Source organism: Condylura cristata, unplaced genomic scaffold (assembly GCF_000260355.1).
Source record: "Condylura cristata isolate star-nosed mole 26May11 unplaced genomic scaffold, ConCri1.0 scaffold00019, whole genome shotgun sequence".
Taxonomy (NCBI): Eukaryota; Metazoa; Chordata; class Mammalia; order Eulipotyphla; family Talpidae; genus Condylura; species Condylura cristata.
Genome location: NW_004567120.1, coordinates 14950537 through 14961067, shown reverse-complemented (window position 1 = coordinate 14961067; position 10531 = coordinate 14950537). Strand labels below are relative to the sequence as shown.

Genomic DNA, 10531 nt, shown 5'->3' with positions numbered 1-10531 from the left:
CTAGTATAATATAGGATGGGAAAAAAGAGTTCACGCTGTTAAGCAGGTAAGAATTTTGATGAGTCAACCAATATGTCCTGGGGTCTATTTTGACGCCTACTTTAAAGTACTTTTAAAGTCCTAACCCTACAGTACATGTATAGGAATTCAGTCCTGTATTCAGGCTTGTAAGTGTATTATTTGGTGGTTTATAAAAACAGCTATTGCACATCTGTGGGAGTTCTGAGGAAAATCAAGCATCTGAGGCTTTCTTTATTTCTTCCTATCAGGAGAAAACCAGCTTAACATGGGGTGAAAAGAATACAACTGGTCTCTAGCTGTGGCTTAATGTCATGGAGCAATGAGGAAATGGGTGACCTGTCCCCCCACCTTCATCACTTCAGTTTTTTCCAAGCAGGTAGGTTGTTTAACCTCAGCCTGGTTTATATCGTAGTGCTCATTATTTTGATTTCATAATCTAACCTTTGGTTTGTTATATGATTTTACAAATTTGCAGGTGTTTGTTGCTAATTTTATTTTTTACTAAACAATCTCATTCTTTGGAAAGTTGCTTGGAATCTAATTCACTGCAGGTTTTTTCCCCTCCATGTTATAAAATCTGGATATAGACACTTTTCAAACTATCCCGCATAATGTTTGAATTGAATTCACAGTAACAAAAGTTACAAAGTTTGTGCAAAAGACATTGTACACCACTGGAGTACATAGAGCTTGCTATAGTTAATTTTATATATAAAGCTGCATTTCTCATTAAAACTATTCTGTGCTACATTAAAAGTTAAGTATCTGACTTAATTTCCCCCTAGCAATAAAACTGAATGCTCATTTAATCTCAGAAATTTTAAGATGCAAATTGCATATTATGATGTTTGTAAATGTTGTAGTAAATCGCTGAAACCTTTAAACACCATAATTGTTTTGGAGCTCTTCAAGTTTTCCGAGGGTCATAAAGTAAACCCGGCTGTGGCGATTACGCAGGGTAGAGGTAAAGAACAGCTTTAAAAAGAGAGAAAGAGACACTGTTTAGTACACTGAAACCTGATATTTGCTAGAAACAAATATAATTTTAATTTGTATCAGTAAATTCAAGTGCTAAGCTATACTGTTATTCAAAACAGGATTTCCTCAAAGAATAAGAATTTAAATTGGCGTGAACTCTCTCTATAAAAAAAATAATGTTTCTCCATATTTATAATTGGTGAAATAAAATGAGGTTTTTCTAGATAGCATGCATCAGCTCAAGTTCCTGATCACAACCTACTTTCACTCAAGCTACCTTTCCTTTTTCTTTGAATATAAGGAAACCAACTATTTAGATGCTGTTCACTAAGTGTTACTAGTGTTTAAGTGGACATGGAACTTTTCTACTTGGTACATTTCCTATCTCACTGAAAATGACTGACATGAGTAGACTGATACTATGAGTTAAACTCATCGACTGAGAGAGGAACATAACATGTAACTATGATAAATAGCAAAAAGAAAGTTAGATGAGAACATGAAAATAAACAGCTGAGTGCTCACCCTTGTTAGGATTAAAGCTTTCAACATCCACAGTGGTTATATTAGGAGAGCCAGTAACAATGATGGCGATGTTAATGCTTGCTCTCCTTGACTTAAATATTTCACGTGCCAGACAATCTGTGAGATATCTACTATCTATACATTACCACTAATTTTCACAACTGTATACAAAACAGGTGTTAAGCTCCCATTTTGGAGATAAACAAAATAAGGCTCAGAAAGATTAATTGCAGTTAGATGGCAGAGCTAGTCATGGGCCCTTGTCCAGGTGAGCTCAAACTCTCTTCTTGCCATTCTATTTCCTATTACTGCAAATCGTGCCTTTCTTTGGTCATACTGCCTTACTCTGGTTAGTTGATATCAACTCAAATCCTCTGCAATCTCTTCTAAATATCAATGCTTCCTAGTTCTAAAAGGATTATTTCATCACACTATTAGTTCTCATAAGATGTGGGGACTATAATGACTTTATGTGATTTTTTCCATCTCAACTATCTGCATTGACTGTTAAAATGGATCATTATACAAATAATAGATTCCTTATTTTCTGTAAAGTGGACATAATAGTGACTTATGAAGTTTAGACACAAGAGTTTTTAAAGTAGTTAGTAAAAATTCTACTACATAATTAGATATTTAGAAGGTATAAATACTTTTTCCTCCTTCTGTTACTGGATTATGTTGAAAACTATAAAAGTCAGCTTTTTTTTCAAGGGTTGCATTTCAAATCTATTAATATGAACAGGAACATGAACATAATTTTTCTGCAAAGACAATAATGGATTTTGTACCAAACAAAATAGTGGCTAGGCTTTGTTAGGACATAATTAGGATTTTCACTTTTTTTGAGGATGGCTTCTATTTGAAATCAAATTTAATCATTTTCCAAATCAATGTTTCTACTGAAAAAATGTAAAATCATTTGTACCAACAGTACGCCAATTTGAGAAATAAAGTCTCAAAATATTTATGGCCAGAGGGAAAAGAACAAAATTTTCAAAGTTAATCTTCATTGTTTGCTTTATTTTTGTGCTGGGAATGCAAGCTATACCTTATCACCTCGGGTACACAGAAATCTCAGCTTCTTGACTGCTCTGCGCTTCAGTTCACTTTCCAGAAGCTTTGACTGCAAAGAGCGAACTTCAATGGCCTTCTGGCCCCATCCTGTGGTTCGCTGTGTACACTCATAAGCTACAATAAAAATTTAAAAATCAGAAAGACAAAAAAATCTGTCAGTAATGAACAATGATAACCACAGTCAACATTAGGTGATTAAGAGGCTCATTATTACAGTTCAGGTGACACATCCTTTTTCTCTTCCTTCTACAGTCAGCCATTTTGCTGTCATGCTGTTCAGCGGTGGCATTCAAACCAGCTATCTATTATCATCATGTGACCAATGCTGAGTTATGACATCTCAATTAATTGCTGCACCCATATTCTACAAACACAGAAGCTAAGGGTTAATTCTAGCCTGTTTCTAGAGAGGCAAATCTACCTTCGGTCTTTTTTATAATTGATAGGAGGTACAGCATTCCATAGGTTTTTCATTTGTGCTAAATGACATAACAGAAACCTAACTCTTTAAAATTAAAACTTAAAAGATGACTTGCTCAAATAATGACTATAGCAATCCTACTGCAATTCAATGTGTTACAATGTTATTTAGAGATCTAAAACTAATTTGATACTGTTAAGGCTCTCTTGCTCAGGAAATTTTTATTAAGATTTTAAATTTGGATTCTGTTTTATATTACTTCGTGGCAATAAAGATTATGACAATTGCCTTAAAGCATAAACTCTAATTATATGAACAGTCAAACAGTGAGCTGACGCAGAAAGGTATTTTTTTGGCACAGGGAGCTGTATTATTAATTGTTTAACTTTCAAGTTTATAGTCTATGTATTTTATGGGGAAGCAAATTTCTATAAATAAAACAATCTTAACACCTAAATCAATATCAAGATTTTGAGTGAAACTATAAAAAGACTAGAAAACAGCAAAACAAGGCATCTTTATTTGTGTATTAATATGACTAAAATCAGAACTTGATTCAATTTTTCCCCATGTTATTTTATTATAACGGCAATAAACTCTGCATTGATAAAATAGAATTTAAAATTTTTCTCTATTTTTGTTAACCATTCTAGGATGACTTAGTTTACACCAAAATTTATCTTACATAGTATATATATATATATGAATGCATGTGTGTGTCTATATGTAACAGGCACAAAGGATTAATGAAGGAATAATTAAACTTATACAAGTGATCTTTCATAGGTGTAGTGTGAGTCATTTTTAATTTCTCAACTTAAACTTCCCAAACATTACATTAAAAATAAAAATACTTATGTGTATGAACTTGGTATCAAAATTGTAATGAAAATGCTATTATATTTTACTCAAATGGCTCTCCCGGTAGAAAACTTTATAGGTCCAATTAAAATCACTCTAGATTTGAGGGAAGTAAGGGGAATCTGTGGCCTGAACGATGGAAACAATAGATCTAGTTTGTCTGGGTTTAAATTTTTTCACCTATGTGAGTAGCGTTTATTGTTTTTGTTTTTGTTTTTCACAAACAAACACACAGGGAAAAAAATTTCCAAACTTCATGCACAAGTTATTTTCTGAGTCCAAGTATATAGTTCATATGGCATCACAGAATTTTTACTTTAATTCTGAAACACATTAATCTGCCACTTAACCTAACTACTAAATTGGCTTACAAAAATCTAATGATTTTGACTGGGAATATTTAGCAATACCTGCTCTGATTGTTATGGCTCTCTATATGTGTTTGAAAACCAGATCAGTGATCTTATTATTGAACATATTTATTATATCTCAAGAAAATATAGTATTAATATTGGAGAAATATAAATCTTGGCTAATTTTAAAAAACAAAGCAGTTTTCAGAAAAGAGTAACTAATTTTCCTAATACCAGTGTTACACTGTAGTGTTTAGAATACTTTCAAAGTATCCTTAACATAAAACAAAATATCACCTTCTTATGATGATATAAACCACTTTACATAGAGATATCTTTCAAATTCTAGTAAATTGAAATAGCTTATTGTTTTAAGTCACAATTTCTTGTGCCTAAGGACAAAATCTACACCAAATATTTTTTTCTAAAAAAGGTCCCTTTGTTTGCTTACGGTCATCTAATGGTATAAATATAGGGGTTGGTTCAGCTCTCTGTCTAAATTTTTTTATTGCCATTTCAGATGAACATATTGATCACACAAGTACTGCTATAACAGTCAGAATAGGACTCACTATTTTCAGCTGCTTTCATCCCATATCTGTCAATTATATTGTAAGCATTTAGCTTTTGTCTCTTAAAATGGGTTTAAACCCTCTGACTTACCTGTTTGAAAAAATTTGATGTTTTCAGGACAATCCTTAATACTATGTATGCAGAAAGAATACATTCTGCAGAGGCAATGAACACTGCCATCATCCCGTAATGAAAAATGTCCATTAAAAAGCAGTTACTTCAAACTTGTCCTTAAAGCCACATGAGGATCAATTTATCCATTTTATGGGGATTTCAGAAGCTACTAATTTCTCTATTAACAAACTACACTTTTTTTTTTTCTCTGTCTCCGTCTCTTCCCCTTCCTTTCCCCACCCTTCTCACTCCCTTCCCTTTCTCCTCCTTTGTTTCATTGAACTTCTCTTCCTTTCAGGAATATTTATCTTCTATCAACTCATTTTTCTCTCTCTACTAATTTTTATTGCTCATTTGCACTCTGTTCTCTATCTAGAATTACCATGTAGTCACCAAGCTCACAGATACACACAACAGCCTCAAGTTATTCAGATTTCCCAGATCAGTATTCTTGCATTTCTTTATGATGCCATTTGAGTTGTACTTAATAGACATTCCAGTCAGTCTTATCTATGTCTTTTGCAAATGAAGGATGATGAAATCTTAGAACTAATATGTCAGATACTCAGCTTGCCTTTGATTCTTTTACAGGAACATTAGTCATGAAGTAGAACACTATTAACTGCACAAAACAGAAACACTTTGCTGTTTTATAACTATTTGGCAGCCCCCCTAATACAAAGGTAAACCCCAGAAATCAATGTGATGGAATGAAGAATTTTCAACATTTCTGTAAAATCTGCAAGGCAAAGGGAGTTAAAACGAAACATACAGATTATTGTGAAATGAATTCCTTGCCTGTTTTAACTGTATAATTACTGAAAATGAACAACTAAGAGAGTTAAAATCAGTCTTTTTGCAGTAGTTTTGTGAATTATTTAAGCAGAGGACAAACACACACACTCCTTTCTGCAGGAAGAAGTAGACAGGATCTCAAATTAACCCAATACATTTTCAGAAAGTGAAATATTAAAAAAAATAGAAGCTTGTCTAGGATCATCTAAGAAAAGGAAAATTTTATACATACCCACTGAAGATGGTATGTCTTTCCACACTTCGAGAATCTTCTTGAAGAGTTGTTCATTTGCTTCCATAGAAAGGGCTTCAGCATTGAAGGTGAGCATCATGCCAATTCCCAAGGAATCAGGTAAAATGATGATATTCTGTGGTATAATGATTTCCAGGGGCTGGAATTATGTTTCATCAAGATTTTTGTGCCCAACATTTTACCACTACTACTTTAAGTGAAGTAGATTGGCTGATCAATAAAGACCAAAAAGGGGTTCAAAGTGCAGGAAGGAAAAGAAACTTGTAATTTATATTAAATAGTATGCTGTCCAACACTTGAAAAGATCTTTCCCTATGTCATAAAGTCATCACTGTGTAATATTTCCCTTTATGTTATGGAGAAAGCCTTGTTTGAAAGAAAATAGAGATATATTTCCAACATTGAGAAACTCATTGAAATTTCACCAAGTATTATGCTTAGTGCCATAAAAAAATATAACTTGCTAGAGTTGGATTTCAGATTCACTTCAGCAAATACTTTGGAAAGGAGGGTGTGAACCAAGAAACAAATACACAATTGTTGGTAACCAGCCAATTCATTCCTATGCAGAATAGAAAATTAACTTAAAAATAGCTTGAATTTCAAATGTTTACAAAGGCTGGCTTTGTGATATTCTCTGATGCCTGAAATATAACAGTCATCTGTCATCCTCTCTTCACAAGAAATGAGGGATTTCTTATCCAATTTATGTAACCTTAATATAGACAAATTCAGAGACATATTAGATGGCATAATATGATTCACTGAGATGTATCTCAGAATATCTAAGTTTGATGATGCATAAAACAACGTGACAAAAACTAGCTTGAACTGCATTATCACACTAACATTATTTCCCAGAGCAATAAACAATTATATTCCTCTACTATCTCTCACATTAGTAAGTTACAGAAATAAGGTCAGAAACTATACTTGCCAAACCCAGCGGACTCAGGCCAAGTGCATGAGGCCATGTCTCAGCAACAACAATCCTTAAAACTAAAATGGGAATCCAGAGGCGAAAAGCAATTTTAATGCGTTCCCTGGGCACTCGCATGAGCAATTAAATCAGAAAAGAGATGAAGGAAAAGAGAAAAAGAGATTGCAGGATAGAAGGCCGTCTCAATAAAATCTGTGTAGAATAAACCCGGACTGCTGTAAATCCAAAAAGCCTGAGTGGGAGTCCTCTTCCTTCTCTCTTGGTTCCCGAAGTAACCAGATATTCTTTACTATACAGGGCTGCCTTGTACCATCGCGGCTTTTGTAATGCAGCGCTCTTCAAAAAAATATTATTTTTAGCATTCTGCTTCAGAAGACACTTTCCCCTCCCTTCTATTGGAACTCTTCCTCTGTTAATGGGTCAAGATACTAGGACATTTAGCAAAAAATACTATTTTTGAATATATATAAAGTATCCTAATTAGGTCAGGATATGATTTCCCCCCTAAAAAATCATCTTCTCTCATATGTGCTTCTTCAATAATTAACTGATTGCTTCAAAAAGAAATAATTATCCTTGGTTGGCAGTCAAATGGAACATACAGTCCAATCTTCTTAAATGACTTTTCAAATATGTACAAACTTGGACCAATGTTCAATATTGTAATAGCTTCAAAATATGGACTGACATGACATAAAAATAAGATGGAGGAAGTTATGGAAGATACTTCAGTGGAAGAGTATTATAAAATTTATATACAAATTAGCCTGAGCTCATATACATCTAAGTGGTTTGATTGGGCTTGGCTTAGTAATTACTATACTACCAAGAGGGTGACTGCTACATAATCACAGGTGATAGTTATGTGATCAGATAATTAGATCATTAGCATGACCAAAATGATTTTGAAAGTATCCATCAGTGATATAACAATTATATGAAAATTTTCAGTGTGCAAATATTTCCACAGTGATTTAAAAATACAACAGTATTTCTCTCTAGACTTTTGTATAATGCTAGACTGCTAAAATTTTAATTGTTGGTAACTGAGGAATTAAAAAAGATGAAGCAGAAAAAAGTTATTTCAGCTCTTCCTCTTAAATACAGTGTTCAACCCTAAAGATATTACTAAAAACTTTTAGAAACAATACATAAAGTAAAGTGGCAGGTTACAAAATCTGTTTCATTCTTATATGCAAACTACAAGAGAAAGATATCAAGAAAACAGTCCCATTTACAGTAGTATCGAAGTAGGAATAAACTTAACAAGGAGGTGAAAGACATTCAATAAAAGCTGTAAGATGCTCGTAAAAGAAACAGAAGACACAAAGATGGAAAAAATATTCCATGCTCATAAATTGGAAGAATTAATATTGTCTAAATGTTCATCTGACCCAAGGAAATATCAAATTCCTATTAAAGTTTCAAAGGAATTCTTCAAAGAAGTAGAACAAACATTATTCACATTTATGTGAAACCACAATACACACTGAATAGTTAAGTAATCTTGACAAAAAAGAAGAGGAAATGTAGTATCATATACTCAGATTACAAACTACACTTACAAGGCCATACTAAGAAATAAAAAAAACACCAGAATGGTATTAGAATAAAAATAGATACACAGACTAATAAAATAGAATTTAAAGCCAAGAATAAGCCCATATTTATAGGGACGATCAATATTATACAACAGAGAAAGGAAAGTCTCATCAACAAATGGTGCTGGGAAAAGTGGACAGCAATACACACAGTATACAAAACCTAATTCAAAATAGAGGAAGGACTGGTATGTAAGGCCAAGAACTAAATGCACTGAAGAATACATAGGCAAAACGTTCTATGACATTGGTTTCAGGGATGTCTTTGGGAACTAAATTTCAACAGCAAGAAAAAAGTGAAAATAAATAAATGGGACTCCATAAGCTAAAAAGCTTCCATATAGTAAAAGAAACTTCCATTAAAACAAAAAGACCTATTGAATGGGAGGAAATATTTGCACATCATGCATGTGACAAGTGACAACAGCCAAGATCTACAAAGACCTCACACAACTCAATGAAAAGAGAAAAAAAATGGGCAGAAGATCTAAATAGACACTTCTCTAAAAAAGATATACAGATGGTCAGGCCCTCCCTGGTGGCGCAGCGGGTTAAACCACAGCATTAAGATGCTAAAGCCACTTCCACATAAGTTCGATCCCCGCCTGCTCCGGAGGTGACCACATGGCGTGGCAGACCTCTCCTGATCCGCCCGCTGCTCCCCTCAGCAATGTACTTCGTGGATCTGCCTGTTCTGCTCCCCGCTCTGTCTCTGGTGAATCCTATCACCCTCCACGTCTCTGGCCTGTACCCCAGTTCTGTATGAATAAATAAATAAATCTTTAAAAAATAAAATAATTTTTTAAAAAAAGATATACAGATGGTCAATAGGCACAAGAAAAAATGTTTGGCATCATTTATTATTAGAAAAAAAAATACAAATCAAAACCAGAATGAGATATTGCCTCGCTCCCATGAGAATGGCCCATATTAAAAAACAAAACAAAACAGAAACAACAAATTCTGGTGAGGGTTTGGAGAAAAACAAACACTTGTACAATGTTGATGGGCATGCAGACTGGCTGAGCTCCAAAACAGTATGAGGTTTCCTCAAAATATTAAATAGGGCCCTCTCTGGTGGCGCAGCGGGTTAAAGCACTGCACTGAGAAGCTAAAGCCACTTCCGCATGAGTTTGATTCCCGCCTGCCCCGGAGGTGACCACACGGCGTGGAGACCTCTCCTGATCCGCCCGCTGCTCCCCTCAGCAATGTACTTCGTGGATCTGCCTGTTCTGCTCCCCGCTCTGTCTCTGGTGAAGCCTCTCACTGCCCCTGCACCTCTGGCCTGTACCCCAGTTCTGTATGTACAAATAAATAAATCTTTTAAAAAATATATTAAATAAATATGTATATGATCCAGTAACTCTATGCCCAAGGAATTACCTGAATACAAAGTCGCTAATGTGAAGGAATATATGCATTCTTAAGTTCACCGCATCACTATTTACGATATTCAAATTATGGAAACAACCTAAATACCTGCTGAGCGAGCAGTACATTAAGAAAATGTGGTATATATACCAGTGGAGTACTAGATAGCAATTAAAAAGATGAACTCTTGCCATTTGTGACAACGTGGATGGAATTGCAGAGGATTATGCCAAGAGAAGTAGTACAGAAGGAGAAAGATAATACCAGATGATTCACTCATCTATGGAACATAAAGAACTTAACAAGAGAACATACAAAATTAAACCAAGGCAAACCCTAGAAATATGAATGAAGAGCTGGGATACCAGAGGTGGTGCTGGAGTGGAGAGTAAAGGGAGGAGGGGCCCAATTGATTATGGTAGAGGATTATGGGTGTTTTGATGGTGGGTTTGGTGCAATAAATACATCTGTAAAGGTGTGAAACTATACCCTTAAGTCATATACACTGTTACATACCAATGGTATTTTAATTAAAAATATATATATATATATAAAACAATTATATTCCTCTACTATCTCTCACATTAGTAAGTTACAGAAATAAGGTCAGAAACTATACTTGCCAAACCCAGCGGACTCAGGCCAAGT

General features: G+C 34.3%; 1 protein-coding gene across 1 annotated transcript in view; it reads right to left on the bottom strand.

The window, feature by feature from the left end:
• Positions 1 to 900: 900 nt before the first annotated feature.
• NRK (Nik related kinase) overlaps positions 901 to 10531 on the bottom strand; it is a 119695-nt gene continuing 110064 nt past the window's right edge. Inside the window, exons 28-30 of the mRNA XM_012727111.1 lie at positions 5951 to 6110; positions 2576 to 2715; positions 901 to 996 (exon numbers count right to left, since the gene is read on the bottom strand). Coding sequence (XP_012582565.1) covers positions 901 to 996; positions 2576 to 2715; positions 5951 to 6110 — 396 coding nt within the window. The remainder of the gene's footprint in view (positions 997 to 2575; positions 2716 to 5950; positions 6111 to 10531) is intronic.